The sequence below is a fragment of the Tarenaya hassleriana genome, unplaced genomic scaffold, assembly GCF_000463585.1.
Source record: "Tarenaya hassleriana unplaced genomic scaffold, ASM46358v1 Cleome3, whole genome shotgun sequence".
In the NCBI taxonomy this organism is placed as follows: domain Eukaryota; kingdom Viridiplantae; phylum Streptophyta; class Magnoliopsida; order Brassicales; family Cleomaceae; genus Tarenaya; species Tarenaya hassleriana.
In genome coordinates, this window is record NW_010966177.1 from 5,002,825 (window position 1) to 5,025,765 (window position 22,941).

General features: G+C 35.5%; 5 protein-coding genes across 5 annotated transcripts; 3 read left to right on the plus strand and 2 right to left on the minus strand.

Annotated features, from left to right (window-relative positions):
* Positions 1-599: 599 nt before the first annotated feature.
* On the plus strand, positions 600-2,600 carry LOC104819447 (myb-related protein 306-like). Its single transcript, XM_010549519.2, has 3 exons — positions 600-1,033; positions 1,339-1,468; positions 1,577-2,600. Exons 1-3 carry the CDS (start codon positions 901-903, stop codon positions 2,367-2,369), a joined length of 1,056 nt encoding a protein of 351 aa, XP_010547821.1. The 5' UTR covers positions 600-900; the 3' UTR covers positions 2,370-2,600.
* Positions 2,601-4,967: 2,367 nt separating this feature from the next.
* LOC104819448 (chlorophyll a-b binding protein 4, chloroplastic) lies at positions 4,968-6,588 on the plus strand. Its single transcript, XM_010549520.2, has 4 exons — positions 4,968-5,236; positions 5,634-5,782; positions 5,875-6,141; positions 6,239-6,588. Exons 1-4 carry the CDS (start codon positions 5,028-5,030, stop codon positions 6,370-6,372), a joined length of 759 nt encoding a protein of 252 aa, XP_010547822.1. The 5' UTR covers positions 4,968-5,027; the 3' UTR covers positions 6,373-6,588.
* A 1,399-nt stretch (positions 6,589-7,987) lies between these two features.
* LOC104819450 (NO-associated protein 1, chloroplastic/mitochondrial) lies at positions 7,988-11,228 on the plus strand. Its single transcript, XM_010549523.1, has 13 exons — positions 7,988-8,461; positions 8,786-8,971; positions 9,077-9,163; positions 9,244-9,323; positions 9,453-9,534; positions 9,640-9,660; positions 9,759-9,804; positions 9,923-10,041; positions 10,119-10,232; positions 10,321-10,422; positions 10,501-10,590; positions 10,672-10,781; positions 10,864-11,228. The coding sequence occupies exons 1-13, from the start codon at positions 8,060-8,062 to the stop codon at positions 11,111-11,113; spliced, it is 1,689 nt and encodes a 562-aa protein (XP_010547825.1). The 5' UTR covers positions 7,988-8,059; the 3' UTR covers positions 11,114-11,228.
* On the minus strand, positions 11,157-12,207 carry LOC104819449 (peroxisomal membrane protein 11B). Its single transcript, XM_010549521.2, has 2 exons — positions 11,847-12,207; positions 11,157-11,728 (listed from the first exon to the last, which is right to left on the minus strand). Exons 1-2 carry the CDS (start codon positions 12,029-12,031, stop codon positions 11,239-11,241), a joined length of 675 nt encoding a protein of 224 aa, XP_010547823.1. The 5' UTR covers positions 12,032-12,207; the 3' UTR covers positions 11,157-11,238.
* Positions 12,208-12,840: 633 nt separating this feature from the next.
* LOC104819451 lies at positions 12,841-14,100 on the minus strand. Its single transcript, XM_010549524.2, has 5 exons — positions 13,891-14,100; positions 13,683-13,805; positions 13,448-13,546; positions 13,228-13,272; positions 12,841-13,142 (listed from the first exon to the last, which is right to left on the minus strand). Exons 1-5 carry the CDS (start codon positions 14,035-14,037, stop codon positions 13,089-13,091), a joined length of 468 nt encoding a protein of 155 aa, XP_010547826.1. The 5' UTR covers positions 14,038-14,100; the 3' UTR covers positions 12,841-13,088.
* Positions 14,101-22,941: the final 8,841 nt, after the last annotated feature.

Consider the following 22,941-nt stretch of genomic DNA (forward strand, 5'->3'; position numbering starts at 1 on the left):
GAGAGAGAGAGAGGGTTTAATTTGTGCATGCAAAATCACGTAATTAAGTTTATTTCCAAAATTAATATATTAGATTAACTAAATGAATTGATCTATGCAGATACATTTTTTTTTGTAAGCAATCTAAAATCAAACTCTCTGTTGTGTGCACAATTAATATGCGTGGTCCTTATAAACATATTAATTTTTTTTTATCAATTAATAGATGTGAAACGAATAGAATTCCTGCTTACATACGAACAAAATGCTTAGTATGTATATATACACCTCGTTACAAAAACAAAAAAAAACGTAATGTACACCCAATACAGATTGAATTCCTGCTTACAAAAAGATTTATATACATAGGTACAGCTAAATATGAATATATAAATATATAGAGAGAGAAAGCTCTAATCAGATTTAGAGGGAGAGAGATGGCTGACTTTTGGAAAGGAAGAGAGTAAATGCCTTAGGCGGTTCATTTTGACTCCTTGGAAGCAAACCCCACCTTCTTCCGCTTCCTTCTACTCCTCTCTCTCTCCCTCTCTCTCTCTCTCTCTCTCTCTCTCTCTCTCTCTCTCTCTCTCTCTCTCTCTCTCTCTCTCTCTCTCTCTCTCTCTCTCTCTCTCTCTCTCACACACACACACACACACTACTATCTCTTTACTCACCACTACGTTGATTATTGCCTAATAGATTCAGATCTGTCTCTCTATAAATATAAGCATCTCCTCATTCCTCTCTTCCCCAGACATAACGAAACCCATTTGGGATCTTTGATCTTAACCCTAATAATAGAAAACCCCCTCTCTTCATCACCAAACAAGAGGACCCTTTTTCTCTCTCACACACACACAAGCTGAGACAAGATTGGAGTATAAGGGAGGGAGAGAGAGAGAGAGAGAGAGAGAGAGAGAGATGGGAAGGCCACCTTGCTGTGACAAGATTGGAGTGAAGAAAGGGCCATGGACTCCCGAGGAAGACATCATCTTGGTTTCTTACATTCAAGAACATGGTCCTGGCAACTGGAGATCTGTCCCTACTAACACAGGTCTGAACCTTTGTTAATGTACACATCTTTTCTGGGTTAATAAGGGATTGTGATTTCTTTTCCTACACCAAGTATTAAACCCTGTAAATGTTTTCTTTTCTGGGATTATGGTTCCAGCTTTGGTTGGTAAGACCAATAAATAAGGTGCAATAAATAACCGCTTTATGGCACCATCCCTTCTGTGTCCACCTCACAAATTACCCTCTTGTGCATCTCACCGTTTCCGCCTTGTCGATCCATCTGTTCTTACAGAAAAAATTGAATCTTTCTATGATGGTTAAATATCTGTGTTTGACCTTTTTTAGGCCTGAGGAGATGTAGCAAGAGCTGCAGATTGAGGTGGACTAATTATCTAAGGCCCGGTATTAAGCGGGGCAATTTCACCGAGCATGAAGAGAAGATGATTATCCACCTTCAAGCCCTCTTGGGCAATCGGTATGTGTGTAATAAAGTTCACCTTCAAGAGCATATATATACATCTACACAAACTTTTCCAAAGATTAAAATAGCAAAATATCAAAATTTGTGCTTGTATGTTTGCAGATGGGCAGCCATAGCATCATACCTTCCACAAAGGACAGACAACGATATAAAGAATTATTGGAACACTCACTTGAAGAAGAAGCTGAAGAAGATGGATGGTTCAGGAGATGATTCTGACGGGCATGAGGGCTTGTCTTCATCAAACCCTAATTCTCAAAATCACCATCAAACCTCAAACAAAGGCCAATGGGAGAGAAGGCTTCAGACAGACATCAACATGGCAAAACAAGCCCTTTGTGAGGCCCTGTCCCTTGACAAGCCACATACAACACTGTCATCTTCATCATCATCATCATTATCGCCACCATCAACATTCCAGAACTCTAATTTCCCAATAGAACGTTATGATCCATCATCGTCATCTTCCTCCACCACCACCACAACCACAAGCAATCCTAATCCATACCCATCAGGCCTATACGCGTCGAGCGCTGAGAACATCGCTCGGTTGCTTCAAAAGTTCATGAAAGACACTCCAAAGTCGTCATCTCCTGCGTCAGAAACCAAAGCAGCCACCCTGGTCGTATCTCGGAGGAACCTCCCGGCCACGGCGGCGTCTAGCCCTAGCACCGCCGAAGAAGGTGGTGAAGGGTTCGACCAGTCTTTCTTCGGCTTCAACTCGACGAACTTCGAGTCAAGCTTCTTGCAAGATCATGAGACAAAGCCGGCGATGACAGACAATGGATTAATATCACAAGGGTCTCTGTCGTTGTTAGAGAAATGGCTGTTTGATGACCAAGGTCACGACATGATTAACATGTCATTAGAAGAGAGTCAAGAAGGGTTGTTCTAGAGAGACGAAAAGGAAGAAACCTAGAACGTTATTAATTAATCAACTGTATTAAGTCAAAGATGTCTACCTTAATCCTTATGTTTGTGCCTTAATTAGGGTTTAGAATCTTGCTGGGTTTATCTCAAGGAGCCGTACGGATGGTTCCCCCTTTTTACATCTTCTATGTGTAAGAACACAAAGTGTAGATCTCTATTAACATATATCATGTGTTATACTTTGTTCTTCATATTTTGTTTGGGCTTCTAAAAAAATGTATAAATTAACGATTATGTAGAAGATTGGACTATGTTCATTATATATGCGTTTTAATTCTGCCAATTAATTCTTCAAACCTCGTTCTATTACAATGGTCAAAACTCGTCGTTGATCATATTACTAATCTCAATCTCAGTTGTAGCCTCTGCGTTTGCCTCTCTCGTTACATATATTATCATTTTGATCATTCTCCAATGCATGGATCTTCATTTTCAAAGAATCTCCACGTTTGAAACCGATCATGATTTTGATTAAAAAAAATTATATTGCTAATATATTAGGTGTCCTGTTTTAGTTTTCAATTCAACTATAAATTTGGAAAGAAAACTAAAATTAAATTGTAATGCAAGAGAGTCCACCTACCCATTTTAATACATAATGTGAAAATTCATGTTTCTCTTTATTTTTATTTTTTTGTGGTTTTTGGAATTTCAAGTGACATAGTTACATATTTCATCGCTCCAAACATATAATTCAGCTGTTGATTTGCCAGAAATATATAATATAAATAATGAGAAATTAATATTTAATAAACCGTCAATCAAGTGATATCGTGTGAGCATGAAAGGTAAACAATGCTTGTGGACACATAACAGAGACAATTCATAAATGTGTGATGGAGATGATCAGAAGAGGTTTGCATCACATGTACACACGTACGTAACACATGTAAGTACAGATACAGTATGTGTATATGTATGATACATACATGATACATGAGAAAAATCTAGTGGTAGAAGGAACTTTGGAAATAAGAAAAATAAAATAAAAAAATAGAAATGAAATAATTGGAAAGAGAATAGAAATGAATGAGCATATATATTTATTGCAGAACATGTGAAGGGTTTGACTTATTGTGCATGTTGAAACATGAGATGCAAAAGACAACCAATCCATCGATCGATCGACGCCCACAGATTTCCATTTCACACTGTCAAACCCACTCTTTGACTTGTTCTTCTTCCACTTTTTTTTTTCTTGTTCCTCGTGATCAGTATATATATATATACACACATATATATGACTGTAATTCTCATAAAATTCAGATATTTGAGTCGGTTATCGACTTTTTTGCCTTTTGGGCCTAAACTATATCACACCATGCCAATCCATGCACATACATGGCCAGTATCAAAACGACCCATTTCGCAAAAAAAAAAACGAGTGTAGAACGATGATTAGGGCTTTTGATGAGAGCGGAGATGAAAAAATCCATTTACAGGAATTTGTAGGGCTCTTAGAAATTAGCTTTTCATGAAGATATGACTAGTTATATATCAAGGTTTTTTTTTTTTTAAAACTGAATTCCGAAAAATATGTTGGTCGATCACTCTTGGATTGTATCCCTTTGCCACTATAGATTGGTCAACAAAATGTAGATTTCAATATTAGGGAGGCATAACTATCACTCGTCATATTTTCTCATTAGAATATATCAATATTCTTATGCTTATTGAAAGGTTAATAACTCAAATATATTATATACTCTGTTAATACTGTTTGGACCAGTTTACCTTTTTTTTTAAAAAAAAAATTTCGGTGGGCCGTCATTTTGGACCAGTATACGGACCATAACCGGGACCTAATATGTGGGCCTTATGGACCGTTAATGGCCCATCGTAACGGGTTTATTATTGGGTTTCTTCACCATATGTTCTAGTATAGTACTGATTAAAAAATGAAATGACTGCCATTTTTTTTTATTCCGTTGAATTTCGACGTAGGTGGTGCGATTTGTCCCCCCCCCCCAAAAAAAAAAAATCTAAATTACTCAAGTCCTTTATACCCTTTTTTTTTTATACTCTTTATAATAGATTTTCGACCATATCATAAATAGAAAATATGCCGGATACTACGTTTCAGTTTCATTGTGGATTACATTACATATACACACACACAAATATATGTATATAACTTTTCTCTTTCATGTATGTTTATTGTAAATTTATACAAAAACACACATGCGTATATATAACATCAAAGATAACACATTAGATTTTTCCATGCCTATACAGATCCACTTCATTGGTTGACGGAATTCCTCATCCACCATTACAACCCAAAACAAAATCTTTGACACGTGGTATGACAAAGGGCCCCACAACATCTTACTTCGACCAATCACAAAGAGGAAAAACATCCTCTCGATACGCCGCCAAGATAAACCGATAAGCCCAGGTCTCTTCTAATTGGTTAAACCGAACCCCGCAAACGGATATCAGCCGTACGATCCACCACGTCATCAAATCCAACGGTGAACTCGAAATACTCGTCCACAGCCACAAACACAATCGTACAAAATATCAAAGCGAATAACTACAAAGCTCATAGCTTCTTCACATATTCTCTTACCCAAATCTTCCTTTCAATTTCAGTTTCACCAAACCGGGTTATCGGGTCGGAATGGCGACTGTCACAACACAAGCCTCCGCCGCGGTTTTCCGACCGTGTGCTTCCAGGCCGAGATTCCTCACCGGCTCTTCGGGGAAATTGAACCGGGATTTGTTGGTTAAACCGATCGGTTCTTCCACCAGAACGGCGTCGTTCAAAGTTGAAGCCAAGAAAGGGGAATGGTTGCCCGGTTTGGCCTCTCCGGCTTACCTTAACGGGAGGTAATTTTCAGACATATACGCATATATACATGAACGCTATACATTGTACGTATAATATGGATGGGCATGTATCATATGTGTCTTTAGTTCACTTTTGGGCCGTAGAAATTTGATGCCAGTAACTAGGATTTCGAATATCATGTATTTTGTGGCTGGTGACTATTATTTTGGCGATTTGGATGTATCAGACTGTAATCTTGCTTGAAATGACAGATTACAACCAAATCATTATATATCAAACAAAATTTCATATTTTCTTCGGTTCCTGGGTTGGAACTACAAAAAAGACAAAACCCAAATGCATGACCAAATGGTTCGTTCAGAGTCAGATCGGTTTAAACTGGTACCGGTACAGCTAACAAAGAAAATGTCATACGGTTTGGAACTACAAATGCAGTCTCCCCGGTGACAACGGCTTTGACCCTCTGGGTCTAGCGGAGGATCCAGAGAACCTGAAATGGTTCGTACAAGCTGAGCTCGTCAATGGCCGGTGGGCAATGCTCGGAGTGGCCGGAATGCTTCTCCCTGAAGTCTTCACCAAGATCGGTGAGTGACCCATTTCATAGTTTCCATTCACATTCACGGAAATAACACTTTTTGGGATTAAATGGATCGTTTTCAAAAAACATTTGGAGCAGGAATCATAAACGTTCCGGAGTGGTATGATGCCGGGAAAGAGGAGTACTTCGCTTCGTCATCAACATTGTTCGTGATAGAGTTCATACTGTTCCATTACGTAGAGATTAGGAGGTGGCAGGACATCAAGAACCCGGGGAGTGTGAATCAAGATCCGATCTTCAAGCAATACAGCTTGCCTCCTAACGAAGTGGGCTATCCCGGCGGCATCTTCAACCCTCTTAACTTCGCCCCGACGGCCGAGGCCAAGGAGAAGGAGCTCGCTAACGGTAAAATATGTTGGTTAAGAGAAAAAAAAAACGACTATTTATTTATATGATCTGATGTGGGGAATGTGGTTTTTTTCTTCTTTGTTTCGGGTGGCAGGGAGGTTGGCGATGTTGGCTTTCTTAGGGTTTGTGGTTCAACACAACGTGACGGGTAAAGGGCCGTTTGAGAATCTGTTGCAGCACTTGTCTGATCCATGGCACAACACTATCATCCAAACCCTAAGGGGCTAAAGACAGGGGTTTGGATCTCTCAAGCTATTTCTATGTCTTTCATCTGTCCATGAGCGTGCCCGTTTTACATTTCTTGAAGTTTTGAGCATGATATGGATCATTGTATCACCATGAACAAGTTTAAAGCTCTTTGTTGTACAGAAGAACTGAATTAATCAAGATGGTGATCCTATATATACATATATATATATTAAGCATCATGTGATTCTTTGCTAATCACTAGATCCGTCTCTATATTTCACTATGTGATTAAGCATCATGTATTCAATCACTTGAATATACAAGGTGTTGGAATTACAATTAACAAATTTAATGGGTGGGCCTAGATTTCATTATCCCAAAGTTGTTGGATGAACTTGTAAGGGCTTATGGTTTGATTACATACCCTTAGAGCCACCTTCATAGACATAAAATACCCCCACACCCACAAAAAAAAAAATTATGACTAAACTATATGTTATACAGTCATATTTGGTATGATTACGATCCAACCAAATGTATTTTTGGGATGCCATTACCTGAGCAAGAGTGGCATTGTGTTTGAGAGCCATGGATGTGATGAGAGGATGGTGAATCACTGCCGTTGATCCCCCAGTGGTTGCTTGGCCCACCAAGAGGTGGATATCCGCTTACATGTATATTGCTATATTGCTTTCCTTGCAAGAGGTGGATATCAGCTTCCATGTATATGTGATTATACATAGATAATTTCTCAAATTCTAATAAAAACAAAATTGAATTATTCAAAGCAAATAATATATAACTAAATTCGATATAAAATCGAATATAAACGATTTACTTAAAAATAAAAAAATATCCAAAAATCCAAAAATTTCTTAAAATAAAGAATTTTATAAAAAAAATCGATTTCAAATCAAGCCGAATTGATTGATCCGAATAAGACAAATTAATTTGAATCGAAATGAATCGATATTAAATCGATTTGAATCGTAATAAATCGATCCGATCGATCCAAATAAGAATGAATCGATTTGAATTGATCCAAGTCGAATTTGAATCGAGATAAATTGGCGTGATTCGAAACAAATCAAATGTGAATAAAAACGAATCGAATTTGAATTGATCCGAATTAAAACGAATTATTTGAATCAAAACGAATCTAATTTGAATCGTTATCAAAATAAATCAAAATGATAAATGCAATCAAATTATTTGGGTAAATAAAATTTTGTAGATCATTATTGAGATTTAATCAGTTTTGACAAATTTTATCAAATTATTTGGATATTTCAAAAAACAAATTCTAAAAGAAAAATAAATTGAAAATACAGATTTATTTTTCATAACATAATTTCAATTTACTTAATTTTTTTTTATAAAATACCATCAATATTGATAATTGTCTAATTATGAATTATTATAATTTAATTGATTAAGTGAGTTTATTGGTTGGTTAGGTTCATGGTTAACCCACCCAATCCAAAAAAAAATCATAAAATTCAAATGAATTTAGGCTAAATGGGTTTTGTTGTCAAATTTGGCCACTCTAATTTCAAATCACATTTTAAAAAAAAAAGACAGTTCAAAGCAAAGGAGATGAGATAAGTTCATAAACCCAAAATCTATCTGCCATTCAGAAGCTCTCCCTTAAACCTTCTCTCTGGTACAGTGTCTTCACTCGTCGGTTTCAGATAAATATCATTACGTTTGGTGGAGAAACTTGGCAATGGCGTTTCGGACGCTCTCGACTTTTCCATCTCTTCCCCATGGCCTCACCAAAAGTAACCCCAAACCCACTGTAATTTTTCGGAAGCCGATTGCGAAAATTGTTTGTAAGTCTGTGACGCCGTCGGGATCTCCGCTTCAGGTCACGGTCTCCGAGCCCGACTCGGATGGGACCGGAGCGGCCGCTCCAACTCCGGGGGAGCGGTTCCTGGAGCGTCAACGAGCTCATGAATCCGCGAGGACAGTGATGAGGGAGCTCAAGAAAGAGGAGAAGAAGAAGAAAAAGAAGGAGAATCCGCGGAAGGTTGTTACTTCGGTAGCATGTTGCTATGGTTGTGGAGCTCCATTGCAGACGTGTGAAGCAGATTCTCCGGGTTATGTCGATCCGGGTACTTATGAATTGGTATGATAAGCTCTATCTCGTTGATTCTGATTATGGGTTTGGCTTCTTTTATCGTGGATTTCCCATTTTAGAGCTTCAAATTACTTCCAATACAGCGCAGCTGGTAAAAATTGGGGCATCAATGTGTGCCCTAGTACTAGAAGCCCCTAAAATCTTCCTTTTTTGTTACCTATGAGAAACCATGAAAGATCAGTTCATGGATTGATTTGCTGATCCCTGGACATGTGTAAAGTTCGGTGCGAATTTCCGAATCTCGATGAAGTTGGTTGATTTTCATGTAAGTGAAATGATGAACTGAAGACGAGTCTTTTTGGTGGGATGTAGAAGAAGAAACATCACCAGTTAAGAACCGTCATCTGTGGGAGATGCAAGCTTTTGTCTCATGGACATATGATAACTGCAGTGGGTGGCAATGGAGGTTATCCTGGTGGAAAGCAATTCATATCAGCCGATGAACTCAGGGAGAAACTGTCTCACTTGCGCCACGAGAAAGCTTTTATTGTCAAATTGGCCAGTCCCTTCAACTCTGTTGTTTTGTTTTATGATGAACTATCCAAAGAAATCTGCTTTTGCATTCTTCTAATTATGTGTTTCCTCCTCATTGTGTCCTTCCAGGTCGATATAGTGGATTTCAACGGTAGTTTTCTATCTCACGTCCGTGACTTAGTTGGGGCCAATCCTATAACATTAGTTGTGACTAAGGTAGTTCTCTGCAACCTGAACGTGTCTTAAATCCTTTCTCCGGCTTTTTGAATACGATTACTCTGGTTTTCTACTGCTAGGTCGATCTCCTCCCAAGAGGAACAGATATGAACTGTGTTGGTGATTGGGTTGTAGAATTAACCACAAAGAAGAAGCTAAAGTAAGTATCATTTCCTATTTTTTATACCAAAGTTCATGCTGGTCTGTGTTATTTACAATCTCACTATCAGGATGGGAGTTCATGTTCTGACGGAAAGTAGTTGTCGGATTCGGATTTGTTAAATTTCAGTGTCTTGAGTGTTCATCTCACAAGTTCAAAGTCTCTGGCTGGAATTAGCGGAGTTGCTTCGGAAATCCAAAAGGAGAAGAAGGTAATGTACTGCTCACTAAGTCCATATTCATCAAATAACAAGCACTGCTATTGGTTCATATTGTCTTCGGCAACCTAACCTTTTGTCCCTGTTCTTATGTTTCAGGGACGAGATGTTTACATTCTGGTACGATGCTCTGATATTGCGAAATTCTCACTAAACCTGCACAATTTTTTATTAAAGCGCTAAATTTTAGACATACATCATTCTTCATGCTTTCACAGGGTGCTGCTAATGTAGGAAAGTCTGCATTCATCAATGCGTTGCTGAGTATGTTGCAATTTTTTTTTCCTTCTACCCTGTGTATATGGCTGAGGGCTACGGATTAGAATCGATTGAGTTTAGTTATCAATACCCGGAGTGTTTTTTTTGGTAACATATAATGCAGAAACAATGGCCGAAAGGGACCCTGCTGCTGCTGCAGCTCAGAAGTACAAGCCGATACAATCAGCTGTCCCTGGAACCACCTTAGGCCCAATTCAGATCGATGCCTTTCTCGGAGGAGGGGTATTACATTAACCAACAGTCAAATTTCTATATTTACCGCTAGATATATTAAAAAGGAATCTCCTTAAATATCACAGAAGTTGTATGATACGCCTGGAGTTCACCTACACCACAGGCAAGCAGCAGTAGTTCATTCAGATGACTTACCCGCTCTTGCTCCTCAAAGCCGGCTCAGAGGCCAGTCCTTCCATGTAAGTCGAACGGCTTTATGTTAGGAAAAACATTTTCTTTGCTGTGGCATCAATATGATGAATCTGATTGTACGCTGGTTCCCATTAGATTTCGACGTTGTCGTCTCCATCATCATACATTCCCGAGGCCAAGTGTTTGGAAGGTTACACATTCTTCTGGGGAGGGCTTGTAAGGGTCGACGTCTTGAAGGTAATAATTGATACCCGCGTTCTAATTTTATGTTGACCTTTGGGTTTTAGCTTAGACAACATGCTTGACCCATTTCAGGTTCTACCTGAAACTTGTCTAACATTCTATGGACCCAAGGCTCTGCAGATTCATGCTATACCAACTGAAAAAGCAGATGGCTTTTACCATGTGAGTTCCAGTTCATCTCCGGCTATTCTATTTCAGTATCATGTCTCCTTTATCGTCTTTACGTCCGAGTTTTTTCTGCAGAAAGAAGTGGGTGTTCTACTGACACCTCCTTCCGGAAAACAAAAAACAGAAGAATGGAAAGGTCTAGAATCTCGACATCTGCTCCGAATAAAATTCGGCGACACAGAAAGGTGAAACCTTTATCTTCTGTTTCTCACTTGTTCATCAGAAACTTGCAAATTTTAAAAACGTTACTGCTCTGCTTTTTTTCAGACCAGCAAGCGATGTGGCCATTTCAGGTTTGGGATGGATATCCATTGAACCAATCCGCAGAACAACGGGATCTGAACCGAGACATCTCGAAGACGAGGAAAGAGAGATATGTCTAGCTATAAGTGTACCGAAACCAGTCGAAGTTTTTGTCCGGCCGCCATTGCCGGTGGGCACTGCAGGAGCTGGATGGTACCAGTATCGTGAATTAACTGATAAGGAAGAAGAAACAAGACCCAGATGGTACTTCTGAGGATTATTCGTATCTTATATTAATTCAAAGTACTAAGAGTATATATACTCAAGCGAGTTCCAACTTCCAATGTATTGTATTATCCCAAACAACCAAAGACACATCCCTTGACCTTGTTCGTCATTCTACGATGGCCAATTCCTATACCAACCAGCCCAAGCGGAGACCAAACCGCTTATGCCGAGCGTTACCGCATGGCAACAAAACGGATTAGGTTCAATCTCGGCCAATGCAATGATCAGATCAGCGATATTCGCCGATATTCCCATCAATCTCATCACTATGTCACCCTTGATCTCGCTAGCTTTCTCTTGTTCGGACAAGGTCTTGTCCGAAGGCGGGAGCTTCTTGGCGGATTGGAGTCTCTGCCTGATGACGATGCAGTCTATGAAGATGAAGAAAACGTAGCCGAAGGATTCACCGAAAGCGGAGATGAAACTCATCTTCTTGGAGAGGGATGAATCCAAAATGCCGATTCTTGATAGCCAGAGGAAATGGTCGAAGAAGAAGTAAACCATCTCGCCGGAGTTGGCGAGGACGGAGAGGAAACGAAACAAAGGCGTTGCACCTGGGCTGCGTCTCAGTGCGTTGAGCCCTGTGAGAAATCTCCCGGTCCTGATGACCCACACCATCACCAATACATATAAGCGTATGCACATATGATATCAGTGTGTGTGATTGTTCCAACATATAACGAGAAGAGAGAGAGAGAGAGAGAGAGAGAGAGAGAGACCTGAAGGCTTTGCGGCTGAGGCCAGAGGCGACTTCCCAGTGCTTGAAACGGAGAGAGAGATGGGGCTGCTTGGATTGGAGGCGCCAGCAAAGGAGTTTGGAGACGTACTGAAATGTCTTCACAAGCTTGTCTATTCCATCTCTCTTCGCCAAGAACACCACCAACTTGTCCACTGCGTCCGACATTAATTACCACCGGAGAAGAAGAAGAAGAAGATAAGTTTGAGAGGACACGACCCACATGAGAGATTTATGTCTTTTTTGGGGCTTCGCTTTGATGTTCTCTCTTCTGTGGCTTGCGCTTGCTTGTCCTGTCCCGTCCTCTGTCTTCACCTCCCCTCCCTCAATTTCATTTTTTTTTTCCTTTGTTTTTTATTCTTATCGTATAATTGTGGTCTGACTTTTTTTTTCCCACCATCATGCAGCATGTAAGCCCAATTATAGCCCAATTATAGCCCAATTATAGATCAAAAGAAGGGTCCATTTAGGCCCAATATGTTTAATCGTCGAATGGATTCGATGACGTGGCATAGCGGTTCCTTTTGGACAAGCCCCACTACGAAAATATTTTGGTAACTGAAAGCTTTTTGCTTCATTTGCTAACACAAATGACGAAGAAGAGATTTTTCGTTAGATGTACAAATGTTTTTCGTATGGAATCGTTGAGTGGATTCAATGAGTTTCATGCTCCGAATCCGGATAAAGAAAGAGAGTTTTGCGGTAGGTGACAACAAACAATTATCATATTTCACATATCATATTTCATTTACTTATGACCGTTATACCAAATCTCGGGTGTAGTGAAAAATAAACAAAGGTATAGGGCATCTCCGAATACGACGCACCTTCACTATAACAAGATTGGTTGTTTTATTGTGAATATTAGATTGAGATTTTTATACCAAAATTTTCTATTTCGTGTAAATTTTAGATTGTGGCTTCAAACACCCTATTTAGAGTAACATATTTAGGATCACATCATATGACGAAGGTGAATACAGGCCGACCTTCTCATCATCCAAAACCTGGAACCAAATTAGAAGCAGACAGCCACGAGTCTATTGGCAAAGCTTGTTTGGTTCAAATTCTCCATCCCTCTTTATTCGATGGTTAAAATGTACAGGGTCTACTGCATACCCAAAAGTCCTTTTGTTTATATAGCTAGTAGTAACCCTCTAGGAAAGTATGTGGAGATATTTAATTCAATATAGACTTTGGTTTTGATGTCATCTTTGGTGGGCTTTCAATGCATCCCATAGTCCAACAAGGAGTCCATGAAATCGTCCTCACCCCATTCCTGTCCCCCCAAAATTAGCATCAAGTTATAAAAACCAAATCTTAATTAGAAAAACAAAAAAGATTTTAGTCGTCAAGCATCTTGCCTGGTTGAAGTACGGTAGCTCCACGAAATCTCCAACGTTTTGCTCCTACAAGAAATGAAAATTTTACGTACGTACCTATTATAGGTCATATAAATTAATTTCAGACATATAAACATCATATGATTAATTTGGTTTGATGCCAAGTATGCTACATATCACACACACACACATATATATATATATATATATATATATTATAGTGATCGAACATTCGGCTTACTTGATTAGGGTTGTTGCCAGTAGCTGGAGCATATATCTCCGTAGCAGAAGCAGAAGCAGAAGCAGAGGCAGAGTTCAGTGTTTTTCCGTTAGAGCCAACCTTTCGTTAAAGCATATGTTGTACAAGTCATCGATACATATATTTCAGTGATTATATATGGCTGAGAAAATATCCAATCCATGTAAAAATGGAAATATATATGTAAGCTTAATGGAATCGTCCGGATAATGTATACCTGGCTTGTGTTGTCATTGCTCACACCACTGACGTCTTCGACAATAATAGCTTGATAAAGGTTGCTCATTTCAAATGTGGATTCTTCGGGTTCAGGATTCCGAGAACTGGCTTCTCCTTGCATCTGTTGACACAGGACAAGGCGTCCCCTAGATTTAATCTAGCTTATCGTTCAAAAAAAATAAACATCCAAAATATGATGACACTACCTCATTGTGATTGAACTTGAAGTTACTTGCATCGTAAGAAACCTCGGCAAGGCCACCAAGTGGGTTTTGGTCCGACAAGTTATGTTCAGGTAACAATAAGTCAACTTGTCCATTTGTGCTTGCCTCGTTGCTAGACAACGTTTGCATTGCCTGAGTAAACAAGGAAGCCAAAGAAGAAGAAGAAGAAGAAGAAGAAGAAGAAGAAGAAGAAGAAGAAGAAGAAGAAGAAGAAGAAGAAGAAGAAGAAGAAGAAGAAGAAGAAGAAGAAGAAGAAGAAGAAGAAGAAGAAGAAGAAGAAGAAGAAGAAGAAGAAAGTTGTTGAGAAGAGAGATGCCCAAATCCATGATGGAGATGATGAGTTGATAAACTTCCATGGCCATTGAAATTGTTGTTGAGGTTCCAGTTCATGTAACCCACACCTCGGCCGAGAGATTTAGCGCTGCCATTACCATTAATTTGAAGTGGTCCGAGTCCAATGAGATCTCCCCTATCATTCATCCTGATTCCAGCATATGCAATGCCACTATGGTTTCTAGGGTTTGGATTCGGATTATGATTTAGACTCGGACCTTTGCCTGTACCATATTGTGTTCCAATCCCATGGAACTGAGATGTCTGACCAATTCTCCCCACATGAAAAAGATCTTCATTTTGAGGGAGAAGATTTGGCGTCTGAGTCGTCGTAGCATTGGACAAGGAGGTGAAGTGGCCTCTATTGGGCAACAAGGAGGTTGAACCGATTCGGTTCAGATCAAAGGAAGAGCGGTTCAGGTGGGTGTAGAGATAGGGGTTGTGGCTAATGATGTTGCTGTTGTTCATGAGGAGCCTTGTCTGTCCGAGACTGAACTTGAGTTCCAAGTTGTAGGGTTTGTGACTCAGTGAAGGGCCGTATGGTGAGGTATGGACGTTGTAGTGCGGCCGTGATGGGTTGATGTGGCCATAGGCAAAGTTGGATTTCACAGTTCTGTTCGACAGGAAGCCTGATCGCATTTCTCCTCTCTCGGCTACTTTCTTCAAGAATATCCTGTATTTCTGCGTTGCGATCCACATGGTTTTGTATGTTATCACTGTACAAAAGAATACATACAGTGCTGTTTGTCTTTTTATGTGTATGTACATGTTTGGGTATATATGCATGTGTGTGCGTCTACTGCATGAGAAATCAAACCTGCAAATGGCTTGCAATGTTTTCTCTCGTGAGTCCCGGCACGCCCATGAAGTCGAGGATCTTCTTTGGCACGGCCTCTACAAATATTCAAACATGATGCAATATGCATATATATATATATACATGAGTGTACACGTATGTGTGTGTATATATATATATGATAAAATTACAATTAGAGATCAAAACCTACAGAGCAAAATAAAACACATAGAGATAGAAAGAAACCCTAAGAGGCAAATAAAAAGAAACACAGAAAGATTTATATATATGATAAAAGACTTACTGTCAAGACCAATGTGCCTAATGGCTTGCAAGAAGAGGTTGTGAAGAGAATTTGTCCAAATGACCTTAGCCTTCTTCGGGGCGGACGGCCGGGAATCGTCGTCATCATCATCATCATCTTCTTCTTCATTGAAATCATCATCAGTAGTTCTTCTCTTCCTATGATCATCCCCTAAATTACCATCATCATCATTAACACTCTTATCTTTGTTATTAGTCACCACTTCAAGTGAGGTTGATGATCCCGAATAGGGTTTTCTCGTCCACCCTTTCTTCTTATTACCACAAGATGAGCCTGGATCTTTTTTTCTCCCAACAGTTCCGCCATTATTGCCGCTATTACAAGACCGGGGAACATCAACAATGTTATTGTTATCGTCGCCTTTGTCCACGTCATTATCATCGTTGTCATCGTCGTCTCCATGATTGTTGCATGAATGGTCATTGGAGATGGACTTACCTTTCTTCTTGGATTTTAGAGCATATTGCCATATGGTGTTAAGGTCGTTTGGTTTGATCGGTTTCGTTATGAAACACAAGCCTCCGCTTGATATTGTCTCTTGTTCGATTTCATTGTTCATATCCGAAGACATAACTGTAATTGTTCAGACAAAAAAAAACACAGATAAATATATACATATGTAAGGTTAGCATCTAATTGAACCTTCAAAACATAAAAGAAACATAGAACATGATCGTTTGTTACATTATTATGTATGGTACGTTTCTATACGTTCATGTAATTTGTTTTTATATATACAGATTAATTTCTCTGTTAATTCATTTTTAGAATATGATTCGTTCCATAATACCAAAGAAATGGAAAGGCAGATGTTGACAACTATGTGCTATAATACCCATTTGAACAAAGAACTTTATCAAATTAGAGGAATTATTTGCTAATATAATCTATATAGTTATAAACAGAATTAAACAAAATATAATAATATTTCATCCATATGTGACAATATTCAATTTCATCAAATTGTCTTAGAAATATATATATTGGAAAGATTGACTTTGAATAATAGTTTTTACATACCTACAACCGGTAGCCTTTCGAATTCTTGATCGATGATTTTGGTCAATTCAATACCATTCATATCGGGCATATGATAATCCGTAATTACAAGATCAATATTATCATGTTGAACCCGAAGAATTGACAATGCTTCCAATGAATTTTGCACAGTTGTAACTGTGATCTCCATACTCGTTAAATCTACAACTAATACATCAAACATTAACATTGCCTTAATTCCAAATTTAGTTAAATTTAAAACAAATAAAAAAAAAAGAAAAATTGTATAAAACTAGAGATGTCAAAATGGGTTGGGTTATGCGGGTTAACCCGACTCAACCCGATTATTGACCTAAATGGTTTAACCCATTTGAATAATTTTTTTAAATGGGTTAAGTGGGTTTTAACCCATTCAACCTATGGGTTAAACCATTTAACCCATTAAAACCCACTATATTATCAGCATTAACATTTATATTAACCCATTCAACCCACTATATTATTATATAATAACTAAAATTCTTATATACAGATATATAAATAGTAATATACGTTGTATATATATTTAAATATATATTATATATGTACGTATATATAAACATATATATGTATGCAAATTAAAAAATATAATATCGGATTGAAAAGTTTGCTATCGTTTTTGAATCGAACCGAAATATTTGGTATCGTTTTTGAACCGAACCGAAAAAATTGGCACCGTTTTCAAATCAAAACGAAAAAAATTGATATCGTTTTCGAATCGAACCGAAAAACTCGTTACCGTTTTCGAATCGAACCATACCAAAAAGTTTAGAAACCTGATATCCAAAAAATCGGTATCGTTTCCGAACAACCAAAAAAATCGATAACGTTTCTGAATTGAACCAAAAAATTTGTTACCATTTTCCAATCGAATAGTAACGAAAATTTCAAAAACCCGATATTCGAAAAATCGGTACCATTTTTGAACCGAATTGAAAAAATCGATATCGCTTTCGAATCGAACCGAATTGAAAAAATCGATATCATTTTTTAATCGAACCGAATCGAAAAAATCGATATCGTTTTTGAATCAAACCGAATCGAAAAAATCGATTTCGTTTTCGAATCGAAAAAATCGATTTCGTTTTCGAATCGAAAAAATCGATTTTGTTTCTGAATCGAACAAAAAAATTTGTTACCATTTTTGAATCGAATAGTACCGAAAATTTCAAAACCCCGATATTCGAAAAATCAGCACCATTTTCGAACCGAATCGAAAAAATCGATATCGTTTTCGAATCGAACATAATCAAAAAATCGATTTCGTTTCTGAATCAAACCGAAATAATCGATATCGTTTCCGAATTGAAACAAAAAACTCATTGTCGTTTTTGAACCGAACGGTACCAAAAAAATTGATAATCCGATATCCGAAAAATCGGTATAATTTTCAAATAGAATCCGATATATATGTGTACGAACTAAAAAAAATATCTCAAAGATTATTATGTTTAAATGATAATAAGTTTATTGTGAGAAAATTAAATGGGTTAATTAGGTGGTTATGGGTTTTATGGATTAACCCAACCCATATAACAATTATTATTGGGTTGACCCAACCCAAACCTATAATTTTTAAAACCCAAATGGGTTGGGCCCAAATGGGTTGGGCAACCCATATTGACATCACTACGGATTCTATTTGAAAATTATACCGACTTTTCGGATATCGGATTATCAATTTTTTTGGTACCGTTCGGTTAAAAAACGACAATAAGTTTTTTGTTTCAATTCGGAAACGATATCGATTATTTCGGTTTGATTCAGAAACGAAATCGATTTTTTGATTATGTTCGATTCGAAAACGATATCGATTTTTTCGATTCGGTTCGAAAATGGTGCTGATTTGATTTTTTCGATTCGGTTCGATTCGAAAACGATATCGATTTTTTCGATTCAACGTTTCTGAATTGAACCAAAAAATTTGTTACCATTTTCCAATCGAATAGTACCGAAAATTTCAAAAACCCGATATTCGAAAAATCGGTACCATTTTTGAACCGAATTGAAAAAATCGATATCGCTTTCGAATCGAACCGAATTGAAAAAATCGATATCATTTTTTAATCGAACCGAATCGAAAAAATCGATATCGTTTTCGAATCGAACCGAATCGAAAAAATCGATTTCGTTTTCGAATCGAAAAAATCGATTTTGTTTCTGAATCGAACAAAAAAATTTGTTACCATTTTTGAATCGAATAGTACCGAAAATTTCAAAACCCCGATATTCGAAAAATCAGCACCATTTTCGAACCGAATCGAAAAAATCGATATCGTTTTCGAATCGAACATAATCAAAAAATCGATTTCGTTTCTGAATCAAACCGAAATAATCGATATCGTTTCCGAATTGAAACAAAAAACTCATTGTCGTTTTTGAACCGAACGGTACCAAAAAAATTGATAATCCGATATCCGAAAAATCGGTATAATTTTCAAATAGAATCCGATATATATGTGTACGAACTAAAAAAAATATCTCAAAGATTATTATGTTTAAATGATAATAAGTTTATTGTGAAAAAATTAAATGGGTTAATTAGGTGGTTATGGGTTTTATGGGTTAACCCAACCCATATAACAATTATTATTGGGTTGACCCAACCCAAACCTATAATTTTTAAAACCCAAATGGGTTGGACCCAAATGGATTGGGCAACCCATATTGACATCACTATATAAAACATAAATATATTCAACAAAATATTATGAGATATATATATATATATATATAAAATTAAAAATGTAAAATACTATAGAAGTTTTAGGTTCCAAATGAAATTAACAAAAAATATCGAACAAAAACCACAAATGTAAACATATTTTAAACGCTTCATCATAAGATAATTTGGTGTGATTTAAAAAATAAATAGATTGGGTTATTTTAGAGGAAAATTTTGACAAAACATGAGAGATGTTATTGAATAGAATATTACTTGTATATGTATATAATGGGTGCCCCCAATTAGATATATTATGGGAAATTTCAACTTAGATGTATAAACTAGATGGATGACAAATAAAATATGTTAAATCCTTCTATTTTTCATCTATATATAAATCAACAATGTGTTTTGAAAAAAAAATCATTTTAAATATTTAAAAAATTATGGTAGTTTCAGAATATTCATATCCATATAAATATAAAAAATAATGGCGTTTATATACTTACAAAAATAAGAAAAATCCATTTGTGCATAGTTGAAAATTGTAAAATCGAATAGTAACTAACATTTTAAGAAAAAACAGGAAAAATAAGATTAATGTAAAGATGTAACATAATTGAAAATTTCTAATATTTTTATAAACGATTCTACCTTTATATTTTGAGATTTTAAGCATGCCGGAGATAATCGAAAGAACGATAGGATCATCGTCAACCAGCAGAACAGTGATACTCATCAAAGGATTTTTGTCGCCAAGAGATTGATCAGAAACCATTTTACACAATTTTTTTTTTTCTATGAACAAGCTCTACACGAGAAAAACCTTGGGGGTTATATATATGTGTAATATGTAGAGAAATCTAAGACATTGGAAGATAAATACGAACTTGTTTTGTTATTTTAATTTTTTTTTTAATGGAAAGTTTGAATGCTGCAAAAAGGTGAGGAGAAAGAAAAGAGATATCGTAGCAAAACTACCAATAATATTGTGTGCTACATGATGTAAAGATCTGAAATAATGTAATAATATTTATTGGATTTTACCAAAAAAATTAATTGTGGTATCTTTATAAAATACATTTTTTTTCAGTATTTTTTTATTTCTATTTAGGATTGATTTTCTAATAGATTGTTTATAATTTTGTTAGATTTTTTTCTAAAAAAGCAAATATTAGGATCTGAATTTCATATGCAAATGTCTCAATGGAGCAGTTAGTAATATATAAGTTTTTAGAGATCGGTTAATGTAAGTTCTACTTAATTTTTTTATATGTCCAGATCAATTTTTTAAAATAGGAATATGGTCCACATTCTAATTAGGTCTATATTAATTAAAGGAACATTTTATACAAAGTAATGTAAAAATCTTTAGTTATAAAAGTGACATTGTATAATATCTTATAATTTATAGAAAAATATATGCATTATAAATTAAATAATAACAATAAGATATAAATTAAATAATGATTTTTATAGTTTATAATATTATTGACGATCGTTGAAGTTTCGGTTAAAAAAGTGGAGATTAGAGAATGTGGCGAAGAGAAAAAGAAGGGGGTAGAACTTGACTTATTTGAGAACATCATAATATTTTATTTTCTATATGATATGAGAAAAAATAGGAATGAAATCTTTTATATGTGATATTGGTACACACTTAAAAATATTCTGAGAGTAAAAAATTAAAATGAACGGCCAACATATTTATGATAATATTGATAAAATTAATTGACAAACAAAAATCACGTCATGTACATGAAATTATTTCATGCAAACTACGAGTTAAATGATATATTGTATTTTATATAGTATTATAAAAAATTTAGATGCATAATTTTTTTTTATTTTAAAATGAGGTTCTACTTCTCTATAACTGATAAAACGATATGGATAATTTGGAATTAATTATTAATTACCAGATAATGACTAAAAATATTATAAATGTATAAAGATATATTTAAAACTGGAAATTTTGTACACACTATATAATTAAGGAACCTTCTGTAGAACTTCAGTCAAACTGAAGGGTAGAATTGTCACTTCAGTCTTTGGTCAATGACATTAATGTAGGGATACGGATTCCAGATTCGCTAACAAAATGCTTAATTATTGTTTGCTTACTTACCAAACTGTGTGTTGTTTGCTAGTTTAATAAAAACTACTGCTTTATATTGACAGATACACCAAAAAATATTACGACAAAAGTTTTTGAGTTTTCAAATTTATAAAAAAATAAATATTATAAGTGTGAGCAAATATTTATTGACAGATACACCAAAAATAAATATTATTTAGTACTAGTTAATAACCTTTAGATATCGTGTGGATTGCAAATATTTATGGATTTTAAAAAAATAGTTTAAAAAATAACCATATTATATTTTGTTTTCTAATTTATAATTTATATATTTAAATCAAATCGAAAAGATGCCAAAAAACGATACTTGTGGATTGAGGAGGTCAATGCAGATTATTGATAATGGGTCCTATGCTCCTATTATTTTTATTAATAACATTATTTTCATTATAAATTTCATAAATTTTAAATAAGAATTGATGAATACCCTTATAATAAATTTAAATTTATCTCTTAAATTTTAGTAAATATTGTATTACCCCACTGATAAATTTTTCTAGGTCCTTCCATACTGGTAAAGTGTGACAAATTCAATTTTAAATAATAATATAAACTAAGTTGGTGTTAGAAATCAAATTATAATATATTTATATTAACAAGACTTTAATATAATATTGATATAATGTTAAATCGGATGCGATCATATCAGCATTAATACATCGGATCCCATCAGAACTCCGTAGTTAAGCGTGATAATTTTTTAGGCTTAATACAATCAACTTAAAATAAAAAAGATATAATGTTAAATTTGTATAATCTCATCCGTATTTAAATTTGATAAATTTCTATTTAATTTAACCAAATTAATGAAATAAAATAATAATTCTAACTCTTTCATTTGTCTATGTTACATTCTATATTTATGTATTATTTTTTTGCAAACTAAGATTTGATCACATCTATATTAAAAAACTAAAAAAAATAAGATTATATATTATTTATGTGCTCTATATATTTTATCACAATAATATTGGTTTAACAAACCATATAAAATCAATCAATTTCTAATTTGAATATATATGAGTCGCACACTATTTAATTAGGTTTTCTAATTAGTTCGATCTATATTTTGTTAAATTTACTTCATATTGTTTTTATCATCTCAATTTATTTTAAATGATCTTTCACAGTACTGAACTCTTCGATTATGTAATAAAATAGTTGAGTTAGTTCTTCATACGTGACATATGTCTTGTCGTCTTGTAAACTATATAAAAGTTAGAGATTCAAATAAAACGATATTTATCATATCCAAATTCTAATAGGGTTGGATATGGCTGACCTTTTGTTTGAAATATACATTTCAAGATCTGATCCGATAAATTTCTGAAAAACTTTTAAAAAATTCATTGACACATAGGGACTCCTTACTCGAAACTGATATTTCAATTATACCATTAAAACCTTAACATTTTATGTTCATTGGATTCCGACGGTTCGAAGATTATTTTAAGTTTGTCGGGTTTTATCTCAATAAAGTAAATCCGAAAATTGTGAACTCGAGAAGTGGCAGTATTGCACTTGAGAAATATATTGGAGAATCCGAGATGGGACAGCTTTGCATTCGCGAGAAAAATGATTGTTGTAATAAGATTTTGTGTTGAAGTTTATTGATTGAAGATTAGAACGAATGGCAGACTTTGAATCAAGGAGGAGTTTGTTGACAATTATGATTTAAAGTCTTAGGAAAAGAAAAAGAAAAGGAAGAGTGAAGCAGTTTGTGACGGTTTGTTAAA

Excerpts from the sequence above, each read along its gene's own strand:
- LOC104819447 (XM_010549519.2), top strand. The coding sequence starts at position 901 with ATGGGAAGGCCACCTTGCTGTGACAAGATTGGAGTGAAGAAAGGGCCA. Across the intron at positions 1,034-1,338 it reads ATCTGTCCCTACTAACACAG|GCCTGAGGAGATGTAGCAAG; the intron begins GTCTGAACCTTT and ends GACCTTTTTTAG. Across the intron at positions 1,469-1,576 it reads CAAGCCCTCTTGGGCAATCG|ATGGGCAGCCATAGCATCAT; the intron begins GTATGTGTGTAA and ends GTATGTTTGCAG.
- LOC104819448 (XM_010549520.2), top strand. The coding sequence starts at position 5,028 with ATGGCGACTGTCACAACACAAGCCTCCGCCGCGGTTTTCCGACCGTGT. Across the intron at positions 5,783-5,874 it reads TGAAGTCTTCACCAAGATCG|GAATCATAAACGTTCCGGAG; the intron begins GTGAGTGACCCA and ends CATTTGGAGCAG. Across the intron at positions 6,142-6,238 it reads GGAGAAGGAGCTCGCTAACG|GGAGGTTGGCGATGTTGGCT; the intron begins GTAAAATATGTT and ends TTCGGGTGGCAG.
- LOC104819450 (XM_010549523.1), top strand. The coding sequence starts at position 8,060 with ATGGCGTTTCGGACGCTCTCGACTTTTCCATCTCTTCCCCATGGCCTC. Across the intron at positions 10,233-10,320 it reads TCAGAGGCCAGTCCTTCCAT|ATTTCGACGTTGTCGTCTCC; the intron begins GTAAGTCGAACG and ends GGTTCCCATTAG. Across the intron at positions 10,423-10,500 it reads TAAGGGTCGACGTCTTGAAG|GTTCTACCTGAAACTTGTCT; the intron begins GTAATAATTGAT and ends GACCCATTTCAG.
- LOC104819449 (XM_010549521.2), bottom strand. The coding sequence starts at position 12,031 with ATGTCGGACGCAGTGGACAAGTTGGTGGTGTTCTTGGCGAAGAGAGAT. Across the intron at positions 11,729-11,846 it reads CTCAGCCGCAAAGCCTTCAG|GACCGGGAGATTTCTCACAG; the intron begins GTCTCTCTCTCT and ends GTGGGTCATCAG.
- LOC104819451 (XM_010549524.2), bottom strand. The coding sequence starts at position 14,037 with ATGCAAACGTTGTCTAGCAACGAGGCAAGCACAAATGGACAAGTTGAC. Across the intron at positions 13,547-13,682 it reads GCAATGACAACACAAGCCAG|GTTGGCTCTAACGGAAAAAC; the intron begins GTATACATTATC and ends CTTTAACGAAAG. Across the intron at positions 13,143-13,227 it reads AGCTACCGTACTTCAACCAG|GAATGGGGTGAGGACGATTT; the intron begins GCAAGATGCTTG and ends TTGGGGGGACAG.